Source organism: Haematobia irritans, chromosome 1 (assembly GCF_050003625.1).
Source record: "Haematobia irritans isolate KBUSLIRL chromosome 1, ASM5000362v1, whole genome shotgun sequence".
Classification (NCBI taxonomy): Eukaryota; Metazoa; Arthropoda; class Insecta; order Diptera; family Muscidae; genus Haematobia; species Haematobia irritans.
The window spans coordinates 105,561,561-105,583,686 of NC_134397.1; the positions used below are offsets into that span (position 1 = coordinate 105,561,561).

General features: G+C 35.9%; 1 protein-coding gene across 1 annotated transcript in view; it reads left to right on the plus strand.

The window, feature by feature from the left end:
• Positions 1-14,528, plus strand: part of LOC142221562 (poly [ADP-ribose] polymerase-like) — a 130,144-nt gene extending 115,616 nt beyond the window's left edge. Inside the window, exon 5 of the mRNA XM_075291308.1 lies at positions 13,228-14,528. Within this exon, the coding sequence (XP_075147423.1) occupies positions 13,228-13,315 (88 nt within the window). The 3' untranslated portion in view covers positions 13,316-14,528. The remainder of the gene's footprint in view (positions 1-13,227) is intronic.
• Positions 14,529-22,126: the final 7,598 nt, after the last annotated feature.

A 22,126-nucleotide genomic window follows, 5' to 3' on the forward strand; every position in this document is an offset into this window, starting at 1 on the left:
TTATAATGTCCGTATATAATCCCTTCGGGTTCATATCTGATTTAACAATCGGCGGAATTTTTATGCAGAGGCTGTGGAAGTGTGGTTTGGAGTGGGATAAAAAAATCACAGAGGCTTTTGCGATAGTTGCAATTCTTGGTTGTGCGGTTTACAAATGGTAAGGGATTTTTCCATTCCCAGATGTTATTTTCCTAATATGTATATTCACCCCATTATTCTGCACATATTTTGTGAGGCGTACAGGAGGTTGGACGTGAATGGCAAATTCGGGGTATCTTTTGTGGCTGGAAAAAGCAATTGCGCGCCGTACAAGTTTATGACCTTTCCTAGGCTCGAGCTGCAGGCGGATATAAAGGCTGTGAGGTTAAAAGATGCCATCATAAAAAACCACAGCATATGCCCACATCAAATATGGTTTTGTACAGATTCCATTACGGTCATTAAATGGTTGACGTCAGACCAATGTCGTTATAAGCAGTATGTGGCGAATCGTATTGCAGAAATTTTAGAGACATCTGATGAAAAGCAATGGCGTTGGGTACCAGGTGAAATGAACACGGCCGATGATGGCACTCGACTATGTTTAATGTATAATCCTAATGGTAGCTGGAAAAATGGATGCGAGTTCTTGCGTCGCTCAATGGATTTTTGGTCTTCCAGCAAAAGTTGTCCAAAAGAATCGTGCAGTGAAGAGGAACTGCGTATTGTTTTATCAACACAATGTACCAACATATCAATCTTTGATGTAACACGATTTTCACAATATAGGCGACTAAAAAGATGCGCAGCATGGGTTTTGAGGTATTTTAACAATTTGAGTTCTATAGCAAAAAATTTCCCATTACTGAGGGGAGAACTTTCTGTGGATGAAGAGGAAAACGACGAACTGGTAGGTACAACTAACTGCATATATTAATGAATATTTTCGCCTCTCACAGAAGATGGCTATGTGCTCAACTAGCACGATAAAAGCTCTAAATCCTTATATAAACGAATTTAAAAATCTACGATGTAGTGGAAGAATTGACAACGCACCTTTTGTTTCGTTTGTAACTAAACGACCATATTTATTACCTAAAAGCGATCCGTTAACGCGTTTGTTAATAAAATGAGATAGATTGAAAGCTTACGTTCGACCGTTTTCGTACACGGGAGTGGACTACTTCGGTGCCGAGCTAGTAGCCGTTCCCCTCAGTCAAGAGAAACGCTGGGTAGCGCTATTTACGTACTTGACGACTCGAGCGGTTCATATCGAACTTTCCACCGATTTGTCTAGTAATGGGTGTCTGCTCTGTATTAGAAATTTAATGAACCGCCGTGGAGTCTCCATCCAGATCAGAAATGACAACGGCACAAATTTTGTGGGAATCAACAAGAAGCTGGGTAATGAACAAAATTTTTTGGATTTCAAAAAAATTGATCGTGGATTGAGACCATTGGGAATCCGGTGGAAATATAATACCCCTTCTGATCCGAGCGCTGGTGGGTCTTGGGAGCGTCTCGTTCAAACGATAAAAAGGGCACTGTATGCCACGTTAAAAGAGAAAACACCTCGCCCAGAAACATACAGCCTTTTAGTGTAATGTGAAAACATCGTAAAATGAAGGTTTATACCGGTCCTCCAGATGAACCCAAACCCCTAACACCAAATCATTTTTTGATAGGTGGCCCAAACTCGACGCAAACACCAGCTCCGTTTGATTCCCGATATTGTTCGTACAATGGCGTATTTTACAAAACCTAAAGAATTGTCTATGGAATCGTTGGATTACGGAGTACCTTCCGAAGCTTACCCGAAGAACAAACTGGTGCCTCCCTGCTAAACCGTTGTCAGATGGTACTTTAGTATTAATAAGTATAGAGAAGGATGGCGTCGCAAGATCAGCCGATGTTAGTACCTCCAAAGGTTTTTGATGTTCAGGAGTGTGGTGAAGTGAACCACACGGGGTCCATTCACGGGGGTGGGGGTGTTGACAATGTAGATCAGAGTCATCGCTAATCAGCTGTTTCGTATCCTTCTTTTACTCCCATTTATTTCTTTTTATCATTAAATTGTTTTATGTAAGTGGTGACATTTAAAATGTATTTACAATTGAAGTTTTCGCTCTATATATAAATTGTTTTATTTATTATATATTGTTTATATACTATATTGTTTATAGAGTATTAGTTTGGTTTGTCTCGTCCTAGATGTAAGATGTCCAACAAAATGTAAGGATCTAAAAAACTAATTGTAAAATTTCAAATAAGTGATCGTTAACTTTTGTAGAGAATAATAATCAAATTAGATCATTCAATACGACCGAGTTTTTTAATTCATTTTGAGGACGACAGATGTTAATAAATAAACTTTCGGTTAGTCACTTTTTGTAGTATAAACTAAGCATAAATATGTATTTGCTTAAATAATAAAAAAACAAGTACGTAAAGTAGAAAGTCAGGCGGGGCCGACTATATCATACCCTAAATCACCCATACTGAATTAATAAACATAAGCATTTGAGGGGGTCATCGAAGGTTGAGGTTTTGGGAAAACCCTATTTTCTTATTTAAGGAGGTGTAATGTAGCTTTATATCAATCCGAACACATAACCTTGATATTAGGAGACTCCTCATTCAATCGTCGATCTGAACGGACGTGTTTTTAATAGCGGATTACCTCATCGCAATAAGTACTTATTACGAATTTAAAGTGTGGTGGGAAATTAAGCCCCCATGCAGCGAAATTCAAAGTCATTCACTGGGTTGCTAACTTCAGTGGACGGGTACCGACTGAAGTTATAAATTTGGGCCCAATTACTCGACCTGTAGACGACATCAAAATGAGGTAATCCCTCAAAGGAGAGATTTAAGCAACGCAGGAATGCCTTGTTTATCCTAAAGAAATTAGGATCAGTCGACCCAAGCACATTGTCGACTAAGCAAAGCTATTCCTTTAAATGGGCGTAAAAAATTCTTGAAGCTGGAAAGAGGGAACGATCGGCGGATGAACTGCCATCTTCCAAAAGGGACCAAAGATCGTTTGCCTCAGTGGCAAAAAACAGTATTGTGATGGCGATCGTTAACAGGGGACAGCGGACGGTATTGTTCTAAAGCACAAGTGGAGGGAAATTGAGAATGCTTTGTATGGCGTCTACACACAGGTCCTGGAAAAGTTTCCCGGCCCAGATCTCGACACCAAGAAACTGGTTGGTATCAAGGACGATTTAAGCTAGTGGCATTTGAGAACCAAAGGTCTATAGAATGTTTTAAAGCTGCGTTGATACTATTTGGTGAAGTTTGAGAAGGAGCTGCTCTAGAGTTAGTCGAGAAGAAAGACATACCGGCTAGACCTAGAGCACATGCGTGGATATCTTCAAAACCTTCCTGACCCTAAATCTATTTTAAATAAACTGAAACAATGCAATCCAGATCTTCCAACAGCTTATTAGAAGGTTGGCCGTTTGGAGAAAGTGGATGGACTAAGACGGAATGCAGTGTTTATATTGAACACTCAGTCTGCCACATCTAACAAAGTCCCAGGGCTGTGTTTGTTATGGCTTCCATTATATCCAAATGATATTTCTGTCTGAATCAGAAATAAGCAGATCTTCATGCGAAGTCGAGGGAGATACCAAAGATGCAGACATGGATAGACACCGTATTCGAGAGGAGGTTTCTACTGCCTCAAATCTCACCAAAGTTGAACCTATGGTTATTGCGAGAGTCACCGAGATCTGTGAAGAGGACATTCTAGATGACTTGATTGAAACGGCTGATGTGATGGTTGTTGAAAATCTCGATGGTCCTACGGATCCTCCAGATAAATCTTCACCATTGTACTGCTGCTTGTGCTGCCTTAAAAGTTCTCCTGATAAAAATGGACATAGATATAGTTCTTATTCAAGAACCATATGTTTATAGAAACCAAATATATTAATTAAGTACTCCGGGGTTCAAACTATTGCATTAATACTGGTAATGACGTAAATCGCCTGTATAATTGCTAAAAACGAGCTTAACTTGTTTCTGCTTCCTTCAATGTGCAATGCGACACTATCATTGCCAGTTTAGAAATAGCCAAATGCAAATATTGGTTATTTTCGGTCTACATGGGACATGATAGGGAGATGCCTCCGTGTGCAGTTAACACCTTAGTTGAAGAGTGATTGAAAACAAAGACAAAACTCATTATGGGATGCGATGCAAATTCACATCATAGTATATGGGGAAGTGGTGACACTAATACAAGAGTAACTCCTAGAGTTTATTTTGCGTACTAATTTGGTAGTTTTCAATAAGGGAGATGTCCCAACCTTTATCACTAAAAACAGGCAAGAAGATTTGGATGTCACCATGGCCTTGCAAGAACTGAATGAAATTATATCTGAGTGTCAAGTTTTAAGTGAACATAGCTTCTCAGATCATCGCTACATCAGTTTCAAATTTGATGTTCATACCAAGAAGACCATATTTCCGCCATATGTTAGGAATGCTGATTGGAACAGGTACAGGGAATTGTTCAATATGATGATACCGGAAATACCGAAGACAAATATGAGCACTGTGCAAGATATCGAACACGCAGTGGAGAGGATTACTAAGGCCTTCAACATCTCACTGAAAGCTGCATGCCCTAGAGGGAAGCCAAGGGGGAAAAATCGACCACCACGGTGGTCTACGGAGTTAAGTAATATGAGGAAACCTGCAGGAAGCAAAGCAAAGTCCACCAGAGCCCCTGAGGACTGGGACGCTTACAAGAAGAATCTGAGAGGATACAAGCGAGAACTGAGAAAGGCTCAGCATAACTCTTGGAATGCTTACTGCAGCAGTATTGAGAATACGTCCGAGGCTTCCAGACTACGAAGGTTCTAGCATCCACTAACTCCGCTCCAGGTTTCATTAAACATCGGAGGGCAATTGGACAACGTCCACTGAGGAGACGCTGGAGGTACTATTGGACACACATTTTCCTTGAAATCAGACGGTTGAACCATGATCTGGCGGTGCCACAGTGGCTCAGCGGTCATTTCCTATCAAGGAAATTTTATCGGAATCTAGAATAAAATGGGCGTTAAATCGCTTTGGACCATTCAAATCCCCCGGACCTGATGGAATTACTCCGGCGGAGTTACAAGCAGCGACTCGAAGAATTATCCCCTGATTGTCGGCGATATAAAATTTTATTCACGCACATTCACGAACCGATTTTATTACTCACGCACGACATTTTTGTTTTAGTCCCATTCACGCACATTCACGAGAGTTGCTTCAGATTTTATTCACGACTCACATGATTCACACGTGAATTACGCGTGTCACGATAATTTCGTGTCACGCGCACACCTCTAATTGGGAGTGCATCTTTTGGAAGTGCTTTTAAATTAGTGCCTTCGGAAGAACTTCCAAATTTTTTTGCTGGATTATTCAATAACGTCCATCCGAGCTGGATATTATATGGACTGCCAACTCTGAACGTTGATCCAGGTATACTTAGGCTGTTAGACGAACTTCTAATGAAGAGACGTATTTTAGCCACACTAGGACAAGTGAACATACAAATATATGTGAACAGAGGCACTCCCCAAGTATGAGTTCTATCACCTCTTCTTTGGAATGTTGCTATAAACAATCTTCTGGTTGCCATAGAAAATGAAAGGATAAAAGTGGTGGCATACGCCAGGGGGAAATTCACATCCACAATCGGTCCACAGTCATCCTCCGGATGACTGAGAAGTGGGCGAAAGAGAATGGTAAAGACAGAACTAGACATGTACTGCAAAGATCGCAAAACTCCCACGGTTAGGCCCATAGGTATTAAAATTCCCTTTGGTGAGTGTGCAAAATACCTTGGCGTTATTTTGGACAGGAAGCTGAACTTTAAGCTTAATATTGAAGAATGGGCGAGAAAATCCACTGCAGCTTTGTACTCGTGCAAAAAGGCATTAGGAAAAAAGCCGGGACTAAAACCAAAAATTGTGCATTGGCTACACAAGGCAGACTATAACACCATATAATGCTATATGGTGTTATAGTCTGGTGGCCGGCACTTCAGCAGCCGACAAGTTTAGACAAAGTTCAGCGTATGGCGTGAGTTATATGTAACAACATATAGTTGTACTTATAATCACTATATATATAATCACCAAAATTCGATTTAACCAAACTAGTTGCATTCATAATTGATGTATTCAATTCCAAAGAATTATCAAAGAACCAAATTGTCATTGTAGTATATAATTCCAAAGAATTATTAAAGAACCATAATGTAATATCAGCAAATATTGATTTGCTTGGAAGTATTAAAAAGTTGAGTAAGAAAATAGAACAGTCAGTCAATAAAGAACATTTAAAACAAAAACACAAAACCCGGTGTATTTTTATTATAACTGGCGCAGTAAACGGTCGTCGGGACCGACATAGTTAATATCAAAGACAACACACTTTGAGTGAATATCAGAGTTAGAAATAATTGTTTTGAACGTATGGCAGAACAAACGGAACTAAGTCGGGTGGATGTTTATCCTTTATCCGTTGTGAACCTTCCCCCAGGAACAAACAAAAAAATATAGAAAATCCTTTGCAAAAAGTTACAAGTGATAAATGAAAAGAAAAGGACACAAGTTGCATAATAATTAAAATAAAAACAAAAAAGAAATATAAAAAAAAACACAAAGAAATCTATTAAGGAATATAATAGAAAAAAACATTGTTATTGCTAAAAAAATGCATAATAATTAAAATAAAAACAAAAAGAAATATTGAACAACAAAAACATAAAAAAATCTATTAATAATAGAAAAAAAAGCATTGTGATTAAAAAAAATGCATAATAATTAAAATAAAAACAAAAAAGAAATATTGAACAAAAAAAAAAACTACAAAAAGAAATCTATTAAGGAATATAATAGAAAAAAACCTAAAAATTGAATAATAGTTACAAAACAAAGACAAAAACAAATAAAATATAAAGACTATTTGACAACTAAGCAACGAACAAGCAGCAGTAACACACAATCAACTGGAAGAAAGGAAAGCATCAACAAACACACTGGAAATGGAACTCATTTTATTAATAATAGGGTAGATACCAACATAAATTCTAATAAAAACAAGTAAGTAAAGTAGAAAGTCGGGCGGGGTCGACTATATCATACCCTAAACCACCATTACAGAATTAGTAATCATAAGCATTTGTGGGGTAACATATAGGTCTGGGAGATAAACCGCAGTTGCATATTTAAGAAAATTAAGGGGTACATGTCTATGGGTGCTTTGTGTCAATCTGACTATAGCTCATAGTCAATGTTGCCAGGGAAAATGTTCGGTTTACCCTACAAGGACAAAAAAAGTTCCCTACTTTCCCATACATTCCCAAACAATTTTCCCTACTATATTTTTCGTTAAATTTAAGAAATTTTACAAAACAAAAATGGTTCTAAGTACTTTATTATCTTAAAACATGAATATGCAACGTATGTTATACAACCTAGAATATAAATTTGTATTACCACCACGGTTGCCACAGTTGGTAGAATTCTACCCAAATTAGTATTCTTTTTTGTTAAATCTCTATAAAAATAAAATTTTGGAAAAAGTTTCTATAAACAAATTTTTGTGAGAAATTTTTCTATAGAAATAAAATTTTGAGAAAAAATTCCACAGAAATAAAATTTTGAGAAAAATTTTTATAGAAATAATATTTTGAAAAAAATGTCTATAGAAATACAATTTTGACAAAATGTTCTATAGAAATAAAATGTTGACAAAATTTTCTACAGGAATAAATTTTACCACACATTGTTAAAGAGCAAGCCTTGCCGGCTTCTAATTTCCTCCTCTAGAGCCACCAAAATGTAAAAATTATTACAAATTGTGTTGAGTGAAAATGTCCTACATTGTGGTCCTTACAAGACGCTAAATATTAGAAAAACCCTACATATAGGGAATTTCCCCTACTTCTAGCAACACTGGCTGTGTTGATATTGCGCCTACGGAGCTAGTATGCCACTAATATTGAGCCCATTATTAAAAAAGAGAAAATCGTTAAATTAGTGTGGGTAATAAATACAAATTTGTAAAAATCGAGCAATATTCTTATGTAAGAGCTACAAGTACGTATAAGTACGATCGGCTAGTACATCAAAATTTGAAATTTGAGTAACATTGGTTAATAAATAAGAGTACTATGGCCACATTTGGGAAAATCGAGCGATGCATATATATGGAAGCTATATGTAAATCTGAACCAATTTGCATAATATTTTGCGGGTTTGATTAATACCACAAAAGGTTGATTAATACCACAAAATTTGAGTAAAATCAGTTTAGAAATGAGGGCTATATGGTTAAACATAAGGTTATTAGGGCAAATTCTTCAAAATCGGGCGATACATATATGGGAGCTACATCTACATCTGAACCGATTTCGATGAAATTTTGCACATATAGTTAGTACTATAGAGGACTGGTTCTAGCCAACTTTGAGTAAGATCGGTTAATAAATAAGAGTTCTATGGTCAAATTTGGGAAAATCGGGCTATACATATTTATGGGAGCTATATCTAAATCTGAACCGATTTCGATGATTTTTTGCACATATAGTTAGTGCTATAGAAGACTACATTTAGCTAAATTTGGGTAAGATCGGTTGATAAATAAGGGTTTTATGGTCAAATTTAGAAAAATCGGGTGGTACATATATATGGGAGCTATAGCTAAATCTGAACCCATTTCGATGATTTTTTTCACAAATAGTTAGTGGTATAGAAGATTATATTTAGCCAACTTTGAGTAAGATCGGTTGATAAATAAAGGTTTTGTGGCCAAATTTGGGAAAATCGGGCGATACATATATATGAGAGCTATATCTAAATCTGAACCGATTTGGATGAAATTTTGCAGACTTGAAGGGCGATGGAAAAGATTACCTTTTGCCAAATTTGGTGACGATCGGTTTGAAAAAACGCGCAATGTGACCCCATTTGTCGAAATCGGGCGATACATATATATGGGAGCTATATCTAAATTTGATCCGATTTCTTCCAAATTCAATAGCGTTCGTCCTTGTGCCCGAAAAACTCCCTGTACCAAATTTCATCAAAATCGGTTAATAATTGCGACCGGAATCCTGTGAACAACAAATACATGGACAGACGGACGGACGGACACCAAGCGCTAGATCGACTCAAGAGGTGATTCTGAGTCGATCGGTATATATTTTATGGGGTCTAAAATCAATATTTCTGGTAGGCACATTTTTTGGCCGATCAAACTTATTATACCCTGACCACTATGTGGTTTAGGGTATAAAAATCTAATAATAATTATATAAGTAATTTAGAAATAAATATAATAAGATCATTTATTCATGCGTAAATATACCTAACCTACTAGACTTTTTGAGACAACTCACACCAATATAAGAATATACCGAAATACAGAACACAAGCAATTGAACCACACAACCACCCACAGTTATACAAACTTCTCAAATCTTTGAATCATTAAGAATACCGGACGCAGTAAAGACTTATCACAATTCGACAGAAATCCGAGGTTATTATATGAATTTGTGACAAACGTAGAAGATTTTCTAGGGTTCTCAGCTAACATTGACGGACCAAATTATGCAGAGATAATCCTCAGGGCCATCCGAAATCAAATAGTAGGATAGGCTATGAAATTCTCAACACATATTGTACTCCCTTAATCTGGGAGGAAATCAAATCTCATTCTGCATTACTCCGATAAAAGGAATGAGATCTCATTAATACGTTATTTACATATATTGATACATGAATCTAACCAAAGTGTCATAGCCGCTAAACGAGAATTATTTGCCGAAATGTGCTTAAACACAATTTTGTCAGGCCTCAGAGAACTTCTTGGTTCAAACATTAGAGCTATAAGACCTAAGACATTAGCAGAATCTTTCTTTTTGTATTAAAGAACAAAACATCTACTACTCCAAAAAACCTCTAAACAACATACACAATTGTTTTCCCATGCAAGCCCCTTATCCAATGGTAAGAGTTGCAAAAAAAAAATGATGCAACCATCTCCTAGACAACCATATGTACCACCCAATCAGAACAGCATGACTTGGTCCCCAAGACCGACATACAATAATAATAGGGCACCTTCGAACACACCAAGCAACACTTTCGGACAGAATTTTTTTTGTCAACTAACTGATCTGGACAAAATAGAAAAATCGAACAACAACCTAAAGTTCGGACTACCACAATATCGACTACAGAATTTACCACCACCCGAACCAATGGACATTAGCTCTGGATATACACACCAGAGAACGGCTGCGATCTACTGCAACCGACCAGTGTATTTAGTAAACAATCAATGCAATCTTAAAACACTAATTAAGAAAAATTTCAACCACTAATATCCAATGCAACCGACGACTGTCGGTGTTTGTTAGTATGAGTGTTAATCTCTCGAAAACACCATAGAAAGCAATCACTAAAATTGGTTACCCATATCTCAGCAGTTTGGTATTCTCTTATTTGGTACTCTCTCAATTCTCTTGAGCTAATGCCAACTGCTGGTAATTGTTGTTGTTGAGTGCAATCACACGTAAGTACCACACAAGTTTTTTGTTTACCGAGCGTTGTTACGATGTCGATTGCTTTAAGATTGCAAGACACTGCATACGATATATATACTTGTGGTATTTTTATTCACGCATTTGTATCAATGTAAAAGATTGCATGGTAATTGGTGTTTTACTCACTGCCACCGACATTTTGTGGGTAAGATTGCAATACGAAAAAAGCTACCGGTTGCAGTTCTCTGTTACACACCTACGGAAACCTACTAGCATACAGACACATAGAACTACAAACTCATATAAACCACAAGAAATGAACAACATTGATATACCACATACACCCTACACACACTTAAACGGTAATTTCTATAATTATGCACAGTATGACGATATTCAACAAGGATACGTTTATGAACACAATGGGCATGAGGACTACGCATTTTCTCAACAAAATGACCAAAACATTGACAATATAATTTGAAAATTTTCAATTGAATGCCTCCCAAAGCCAACCGGATACCTAGAAGTTAACAAACACGGACATACGTTACCATACATAAACATATAATCTCCTTTCGGCAGACCATTAAAATGCTTAATAGATACCGGTGCCTCTTCTTCGTTTATAAACCCAGAATTTGCAAATGAAAATTATTGCGAAAATTGTGTACTAATCACGATTACTACTATTTTAAACAAACACACATTGAATAAGAAAATTAAATTACCACTTTTTGTTGAATTAAAAGAACGAGGTGAAATTGAATTTTTCGTCTTCAAATTGCATAACTACTTCGACGGTCTAATAGGACTTGACATTTTGACAATTCTACTACAATTCAAACCCAACTTCACTTCTGAAAAAATAATAGTTCCACTTGTTCCAAATTTATTGTGAAAGTACCAGTCGATACACAGAACGGTGATTAAGGAATCTACTCAGCAAACGAATGGTTTAGTTTTGTAGAAATAGTTAATGCTTCAGAACATGATAAGGTCGTTTATATAGAACAACCACTTAAAACTATTCCATACAGCGATCAGAACTTTGTCGAAGTTAACAACTTCAACATTGGGTCGGACTCCGCCAATCCAAATGTCACTGAATCCATAAGAACGGAACATCTTAATGGCGAAGAGAAGAAAAACTTATTGATGCTGTGCAAGGAATTCGAAGGTGTATTTTTTAATGACAGCGAACTTCAAGGTATTTTAATGGAAAAAAATATATTTATTCGAAAATATATGCCGAAAATAAAAAATAAAAACAATTCATGACATAAAAAATATTTTTTTAGAAAAATATTTGATAAAAAAAATTGCTGGTGAGATTTGAACCTGCGTTTCTTAGTTTTTCGTTCATACTAATAAAGAACATCTCGAGAAGCAATTAGAATGTTATTCCTTGGTTTCGTATTACGATCATATCACAAACATTTGAATTGACCTTTCGACGCTTTATGTTCAATGGCGTTTGTCAGCAACCCCTGGTTCAACCCCTGGTCGGAGCGTAAAAGTTTTTCAAATTGTAAAAATTAGATAATAAGAAAATAATTGTGTAATAAAACATATGGATGAAAAAAAGTGAAATTGGTTGAAAAAAATTGGTTTTTTCGCTTTTTAAATTTTTTCATTCAAATTAACTTCAAGGCACAACTTATAAAGCAATGCAAAGGATCCAAAAAGGGAGAACTTCCATCCTATGACAAGCCCATGTTAAATTCATTGGAGATGATCCAAGTTTGCACTACTTCCGGATCACAGATTGGGGATCCAAACTACTTTTTTGGAAGCTCTTTTTTTGCTGGGTAATATGCCAAACCCTTAAATATAACAGAAGACCACTCAAACCAAAATTCGAAAACCCGGAAACGACATCGAAACCCTTAGACATTGTTCATATAGATATATATTTCATAAACAAGCGAAATATCCTCACCCTTATTGACAAATTCTCTAAATATGCATCGGCATACTCCCTAGAATCCCGTAACAGTATATAAATTCTGAAAAGCATAAAAATTTATATAACCCTACACGGTGTACCAAAGAAAATCGTTTGCGGCCAAGGTGTCGAGTTTAGTGCTTCTATTATAAAAGATTTTTGTAAGATAAATGAAATTCTATCCATTATACTTCAAAGCACTGGAAGTTCTCCAGTTGAACGATTACACTCTACACTAACGGAAACATATAGGATAATTCATCAAAGATATAAAACTTCCCAACTACTATTAGATCATGACGAGATACTTTCTGAAGTAATCATGATCTACAATAACTCGATACACTCTGCGACTAAGCTAACACCTTTTGAGTTATTCTATGGCAGAACACACAAATTTGAACAGAATTTAAACTACAACACGGAACATGATTATTTACAAAAAATGAAAGACTTCCAATCAGAATTGCACAGAATTATAAAAGACAAATTAGCACGTGACATGAATAACCGTATTAATAAACTCAACCAGGACTGAGACGAACCTGTGGACTTAACTGAAAATCAAACTATTAGGAAAGAAAATGGGAAGAATAAAATGTCTCCAAGGTTCTCAAAAAGAATCATGAAGAGAAACAACATGGTTACTTTATTAACGACGGACGGACAGAAATTACATAATTCAAAAATTAAAATAAAAAAGAAACATATTTAGAAAAGTATTTTCTTCTAGATTCCTGCTCGCACCATCAGAAGTGCCAATTATGGACATACCACCAACTCAAGGAATTGTTCCAATAGAACTAAGAAACGCCAAATAACTGACTACAAATACCTCATACATATCGTGAATCTATAGGCCTACACTGACAATATTCAGAAAATAAAAGAAACAGTTGAACATTTCGAAACTTCGAAAATTTGGTGAAAAAGCTTTAAAAACGACAAAATTAAAATTAAATGAACTGACCGCCAAACTCACACCAAAAACCAGGAGGAAACGAAGACTTGTAATTGATTTGGGCTCGGCAATAAAATTCATAACTGGTAATATGGACTATATAGACGCAGAACCCATAAATAAGAACATCGAAATTCTACAAACAAAAAACGAACAAATTAAGATCGCATGATTCAGAGATTCGAAAACATTACAAATCACATTAATAACAATCTGGTTGGTTAAACAGAAGAAAATAATCGAGAAGGTTCAGGTTAAAAATAGAAGTGCCCATATGTAATAGGTACTGTTTAGTGGGGGCGTAAATTCCCACTAAATTTATATGGGGTTTTGATGGGGTTGAATTCTAAGGTCGATACAGACCTTTCGATTTTTCATTATAAATTTGAGGTCGACTTTGACCTCCAAAAATGTCTCTGATGTCCGTCCGATTTTACCACTTTGCCTTTTTGATTTATAACACCTTTTTGTTTTGTTCATTTATATTTAATATATTTTATTTCTAATTTCACTATGGCTTGTAACTTTAGTTCACATTAATTAAGTTTAGAATATTTAATTCACAATATTAAATTCGTTTAGTTTACAAATTTTCTTTTTATTTTGTTGTACGTTAATTTCTTTTATTATACATACATTTGTTAATGTCTATTTCGTTTTACGATGGATCGTTATGTTTGTTTAATGTTTGATTAGAATGACGCGACCGGTGTAAAGTGTTAACGACTACTGATCTGTTGCATGCATTTGTTCCCACTCCTATGCGTTGGAGTGTGCACAAAGCATGCAACGAAATCAGCAACAACAAAAGGGCCATACCGTTACCCTATGATTGTAGGCAAATGAGTAGTTGGTAAAGCAAAAAGAATGTGCCAAAATTAAAAAGGTCGTTGACTTCAATGTCAAATGTATTATTGGAAATATGAATTGTATATTAGGGTGGGTCTTGGTTTTGTTACTACAAAATTGAATTGAAAAGAAATAAATTGTACATTTAAATAGGAAAAGAAATGTTAAATAATTCAAATGAAATAAATTCAAAACAAATTAAGCAAATAATTTTACAAATTGAATTTTTGTATTTTTCTTTGTAAAATTGTTGGTTTAATGTCGTTCGACATTAAACAGGTACTTTTAGTTAATGTGGTATCACAGGACTGAATAAGTGAGCCTGAAACTTAATCGGGCTGTCACTTTAACTTAATCTAACCTAACCTAACCTAGGAGCTATACTTGATTTTACACGAACAAAATTGGTTAGTAGGCCACTAATGTTGAATCCGTTATTATCACAATGGACTGAATAGTCTAAGTGAGCCTGAACCAAATCGGGCTGCCACTTTAACCTTTAATAGGATCTAATGTAAAGAAATTTGAGAAAATCGGGCAATATATTTATGTAAGAGCTACATATAAGTCTAGGTTAGGTTAGGTTATGTGGCAGCCCGATGTGTCAGGCTCACTTAGACTATTCAGTCCATTGTGATACCACAGTGGTGAACTTCTCTCTTATCACTGAGTGCTGCCCGATTCCATGTTAAGCTCAATGACAAGGGACCTCCTTTTTTATAGCCGAGTCCGAACGGCGTTCCACATTCCAGTGAAACCACTTAGAGAAGCTTTGAAACCCTCAGAAATGTCACCAGCATTACTGAGGTGGGATAATCCACCGCTGAAAAACTTTTTGGTTTCGGCATGCTAACCATTGCACCACGGTGGCTCCCATAAGTCTAAATACGATGGGGTAATACATCAAAAATTTAAATTTGAGTAACATTGGTTAGTGAATAAGAGTATTATGGGAAAGTTACGTTGTGCTAAATTTGAGTAATAATTAATACTACTATGGTCAAAAATAATGTTATTAGGTGAAATATTGAAAAATCGAGCGATTATGTTAGGTCAGGTTGTAGAGGATGACATCAATTTTGTGTTGAATTGATGTCCACTTAACCAGTATAGGTCCATTGTGATTCCTCGATGTGATCTTTCCATCTTCTGCCTTCCGGTGCTGTCCGCTTTGTCCCACAACTTCCACCTGCACGTTTTCTTTAAAGGAAAGCTCAGTACAACCAACCAGAGGCCCTGATAAATGCACGTATGTTCCTTAAGCTGCACTCCCGCAGATCAGTGAGAGCCTGAAAAAAAGGAGCGCAGTATCTTGTTTCTTCTAAAGGATAAAGCTAGACACTGGCACAGGAAGTGGTATGAGTCCTCCGTAACTTCCGGGTCCAGGCACCATCTACAGATATCATCGTCTTTAATTCCTATTCTTACCATGTTTAATTCCTATTCTTACCATTTCCCAAGTGTGTTATGTCCTACTATGATACCAATCAATGGCCACAATTCTTCTTTGTTCATCGACATCAAAATTTCGCAGTTCCTACGTTTCTTTTCGTCCCATATCAACTTGGTTTGCTCGCAACCCAGCGTCTTCGCCATAGTTCATCATATTTGACCTCTATCATGTAATGATAAGATAGTGGATGAAAAACGTCCGCTAGGACATTATTCGTTCCACAAGCGCCCTCCTTAGCCAGTACATCTGCTTCCTCATTTCCTATTATCCCATAGTGCCCAGGTACCCAGCACAGAGTTATATTATGCTGTTCAGTTCTCTACACACAAAAAAAATTTGATTTCAATCACGAAAATCGCGGATTCAATCATTTTTTTAATTGAAATGTCTTCAATCACGAAAATGATAGTATCAATCACCCATTTTGATTGAAAACCAATACGATTTTTAATAAAAATTTTATTGACTTTTGTCACGGAATCAATTAATTGTGTGATTGAATCAATTAAAAACGTGATTGATTTTTAACATAAAACTCAATCACAGTTTTAATTGAATCAATTAAAATTTTAATTAATTTCGCCACAAAAATCAATCAACTTCATTCATTCAATTAAATAATTAATTGAAATTGGCTATAAATTTCAATCAAAAAATTTATATATTGCGCCCCCAAAATCGTATTTAGTTTTATTTGAAATAAAAGAAAATATGTGTTTCTTATAAAACATATTTAATATTTTATTACTTTTTGAATTATGCAATAGACAAATAAATTTGGTTCTTGTCATTTGTATTTTGTTCTAACATAACAGGTTGGCTGATAAGTCCACGGTCTAACAAAGAAAAACACATTTTTTTGTCAAAATTCATTTTTATTATTCAACATAGTTCCCTTCAAGAGCGATACAACGATTATAACGACCTTCCAATTTTTTGATACCATTTTGATAGTACTCCTTCGGTTTTGCCTCAAAATAGGCCTCAGTTTCGACGATCACCTCTTCATTGCAGCCAAATTTTTTCCCTGCCAGCATCCTTTTGAGGTCTGAGAACAAGAAAAAGTCGCTGGGGCCAGATCTGGAGAATACGGTGGGTGGGGATGCAATTCGGAGCCCTATTCATGAATTTTTGCCATCGTTCTCAATGACTTGTGGCACGGTGCGTTGTCTTAGTGGAACAACACTTTTTTCTTCTTCATATGGGACCATTTTTCCGCGATTTCGACCTTCAAACGCTCCAATAACGCCATATAATAGTCACTGTTGATGGGTTTTCCCTTCTCAAGATAATCGATAAAAATTATTCCATGCGCATCCCAAAAAACAGAGGCCATTACTTTGCCAGAGGACTTTTGAGTCTTTTCGTCGGTAACCACCTCTTTCGGGCGTCCACTGCGTTCCTCCGTGCTCATTTCACCACGCTTGAATTTTGCATACCAATCAATTATTGTTGATTTCCCTGGGGCAGAGTCCGGAAACTCATTATCAAGCCAAGTTTTTGCTTCCACCGTATTTTTTTTTCCCTTCAGAAAACAGTATTTTATCAAAACACGAAATTCCTTTTTTTTTCCATTTTTTCACAATAACAAAAGTTGCTTCACAAAAGACGCTCTAACTCACAAACTGATTGAATTACAGACGTCACATTTTGTCAGCATGTTCCTTCTAATATGTAGATGCACCTAGATTTCCAATAAATCAGCAGCCTGTAAGCTAAATTAGTTTTTCTGAAAGTCAACAGAATAATTGGAATTTAATTTTGTTCAATTAAAAATTGATTTTGTTAAACATTACCTGCATAGAATATCAAGTTCAATTCCTAGTTCCAGATTGCAGATTTATAATCTTCTTTTGCAGTTGTAGTCTTTTAACATAAAAAGGTGTATTAAGGAGCTCGGTAATTTAATTTTAGTGACAATTCCTTTCCAAAATTTCCACACATTGAAATCGTCTATTAAAATTTGAACCAATCAAAGACAAAAATAATGGGAAAGCAATGTAATATTTAGTATTATATTGATGATACTTTGCTAATTCTGTAAAAATATAAATGGAAAATACATATTTTTATTATTTACGGATATTTTTCATATTTTAAAATCCAAAAGAAAGAACTTTTTTACCATTACATAATTCAGCTCATTAGTTTATCAGATATTCTGCTCTCTACTTGGGTTCAAACTGAAAAAGGCAGGTAAAACAAAAATGCAATTTAATGCCAACGCTACTTCGCAACTTCAAGGTGAATCTTCCAACAAACTCATACCGCTCTTGGTTTTAAAAAAACTAGGAGTGAAAAAATATAATTTTAAAAGTTCAATACTGTACACACTTTTTGATTGCAAACATTTTCTTATATATGGAGTTGATGGGATTTATTTGTCTATTTCACGAAATAAAATTGGTCAATAAAAGAAATGAATAAAAAAATTATTATTTTAGTCCGTTTAATGTAAACAGGCTTCAATGGAAAACGGTATTCTCAATTTCTTACCTTTAATAAACGTAGATTGTTTTCCATTTTTACAATACCACAAAACACAAACACAGGTAATTTCAAATGCGTTCGCTCATATATTTTTTTTAAACCTTTACCACGTGGCCATTTGTTGTTGCACACTTTATTTATTTCAACCCTTTGCTATGATTTGCTGTTGCGTTCAAAATATTTATGCACACATTTTGAATGCAGCAGACAGAATGTCGCCAATCATGTTTTTCAATTTACGCGAAAAACAAAAACCCAACCGTTTGTTACGAATTACTTCCAAAGACTGATCTCTCCACCATACATTGATGAATAAATACACATTCTCTTGTTCTCTTTTTGCTCTTTCCATTGCTTAAAATTATTCAATTTCAATCACAAAGGTGATTGGATCAATAACATGTGTAATTGGAAACGGAAAACTTTTCAATCACGTTTGTAATTGAAAATTATTTCCGAATTGATTAACAAATTGATTGAATCAATTAATTGGAAACGTAACAAATATCAATCATTTTTTAATTGGTTTTTCGGATTTGATTAAATAATTAATTGAATCAATTAACATATTAATTGAATCCGTTTCCAAATTCAATTAAGTGTTTAATTGCAAAAATTTTGAAGATAATTTTTTGTGTGTACGACAGCGGCTGACTACCTTAGACCTTATATCAGCACTGCACAATGCTTTTATAGCTGCTTGACTGTCGATGAAGAAGCTGATATCGCTTCTGAATAATGGCCTCATCAACAGGGACTCAGCAGCCTTTGTGATCGCAGAAATCTCAGTCTGATAAATACTGGAATCACAATCCAGCGTATAATACTCCCTTATTTCTAGTTCACTGCAATAGATTCCGCTGCCTGTTCCTTCCTCCATCTTTGATCCGTCCGTATACAGGGTTCCGAAGGGTATCCTCCTGTCTTCCCACTCCTCTATACTTGGTATATTGTGTGTCGGTTTGTGATGATAAACATGCTCCGTAGCCATATGGTCCGTCTCTCTATACTGCCCGGCCAGAATTTCAGTAAGCCTGCAGGCAGTCCTCTCCAGCGTGTTCAAGCTCTTAAGTCTCAGAAGTGTCAGCTCTGCCGTCTTTCTTACGTGTAACTCGAGTGAGTAACTCCCATCAGTACCTCCAAAGCGGCAGTAGCTGTGGCCCTCATAGCGCCTGTCATATAAATAAGTGCAGTCCTATTTATTCTCGACACGGTTGTCCACCAAACATGACAACCATATGTGGCGATATGTCTTACAACCGCGGTATAAAGCCAGCCAAAAATAGAAGGCCTCATTCCCATCTCTGTCCGACCAATTTTTGACACGAGTATAAAGCAGCATAGGCCCTCAATATGCGTTCCGCAGTATTCTCTATCCAGTTCAGTTTGGAATCCTAAGAACTCCCAGGTACCTTGCTGATTTCGAGAGGGTCAACTTCGTGCCCTGGAATTCACGAGACTTGTAACCGATAACCTTTCTCCTCCTGGTGAACAGTACCAATTGCGTCTTTCCAGGGTTCAACCCTAATCCGCATCCTCGTATCCACTCCGAAAGATACTGCAAAGACCCGCTCAGCACATCCGAAATAGAATCCAGGAATTTTCCCGATACCATTATTACAATGTCATCAGCGTATGCCACTATCTTGATGCCCTTACTGGTCAGCCCAATCAATACCTCGTTCACCACCAATAGCCATAGAAAAGGTGATATTACCTCTCCCTGTGGCAATCCTCTAGTGGTCCTAGCCCTCATTATGGAGTTCGCTAGCTCGGCCACCATGTCCCTGCTTAGCAACATCAACTCGATCCACTTTATAACGAATTTCTCGACACCATTCTTCTCTAATGGCTGTACTACTTTATCAATTTTTGTATAATTAAAAGCAATGTACAGAACGCCGCCAATATATAGTCGCCATATGTCATAAATCTTTCTATGTGATGCACCACTGAGTACAGGACAGTATATATCTAAGACGCAATGAGGCCCTCATCAACTCCACATACAATTCACCAAGAGATCGAAGACTCCTGTCGGTTGCTGAAGTGCCGGCCACCAGACTACAACACCATATAGCATTATAGTTCTAACCACTGCCGTGTATAGCCAATGCACAATTTTCGGTTTTAGTCCCCACTTTTTTCCTATTGCCTTTTTGCACAAGTACAAATCTACCGTCGCACAGTGGGTTAGAGTAGCATGTTTTCTTGGATCAAATCAGGAAAGCTATGTATGTATAAAAAACAAAGTTCGAACGTGTATATATAAAAAAATAATGCTAATAAAACAAAAAAAAAAAAAAAAACATTTCAAAAATCCCTTTTACCCGATTACTTGAAACTGCACAACACAATCACTATTTGTCAAAACAAAGATTATTATTAAAATAAACAAAAACAAAATATTATTGTAACAAAGAATATTATTAAAAGAAACAAAAATAACAACATTAATATACGGAAAAGAAGAGCACAAATAAATAGAAAAAAGTAACACGAAACACACAACATTTGTGAACTTCCCTCTTATCACTGAGTGCTACCCGATTCCATGTTAAGCTCAATGACAAGGGACCTCCTTTTTATAGCCGAGTCCGAACGGCGTTCCTCATTGCAGTGAAACCACTTAGAGAAGCTTTGAAACCCTCAGAAATGTCACCACCATTACTGAGGTGGGATAATCCACCGCTGAAAAACTTTTTGGTGTTCGGTCGAAGCAGGAATCGAACCCACGGCCTTGTGTATGCAAGGCGGGCATGCTAACCATTGCACCACGGTGGTAACATGAAAAACAACAAAACACAACACACAACAACAGCACCAGTCGCGATATCAATGTGACTTTTAGCTAATTTGACTGCTGCAACACTTGTATTAAACAATGCATGGCTTCTAAAAAGCACAAAAGGGCAGCGTAAAATTTTACAATATAACAAAGATTTATGTAAGATTTATTTATAGGCAGCCACCTAACCTAACCTATGTTACTTTTTGCTATTTATTTGTGCTCTTCTTTTCCGTATATTAATGTTGTTATTTTTGTTGTGTTGTGCAGTTTCAAGTAATCGGGTAAAAGGGATTTTTGAAATGTTTATTTTTTTATAGATACAAGTTCGAACGTTGTTTTTTATACTCGTCGAAGCTTATTTGATATTATGATGAATTCAAGCGCTCAAACAATGAATGACAAGATGACATTTTTAGCTGAAGAAAGCAAAAAACGCACCTTGCACTATATACCTACACTGATATTTCGCATTACTTAATAAAATTATACTCAAATATACTTAGAAAACATTTTTATAACTTATTTTAATGGTGTTAACTGAAAAATAAAGAAAAATTATCCTAACATAGCTTGCCTGATTTGATCCAAGACCCCACTGTGCGACGAGAGCATATTTAAGTATTTGGTTGTTGTGTTGCTCGTTTTCATGTTAATGTTTGCGAAAATTTTCCTAAGAGATCTTATATACATATTTATGATTGTAGCTTTTTATTTAAACTGTTTAGCTCGATTTCATCGAAGTTATTTAAGGTAGAGGTTGATTGTTTCATTTTTTTAATGCAAAAGAGAGAGAAAAAAATCGAAAGCTCTAGGGAGAGATTTTGATATTTGAATATATATGTGGATGTTTGGAAAACAAAAAGAAAACGCAATACTTTGAGTAAAATCGCCTTTAGAGACAGTTTTTATTTGTTTATTTTATTTATTTTTTAACTTTATATTAATTGAATAATATCTTTGCATAAGTAACACCATATTTCACCCACACAAACTTCCAGTTATTTTCTTTGGCTTTCGATTTTGCCATCCACAAAAGGCGTCTATTATTTGCGTTGAGCTCATCGTTGATATAAATATATGCATTACTC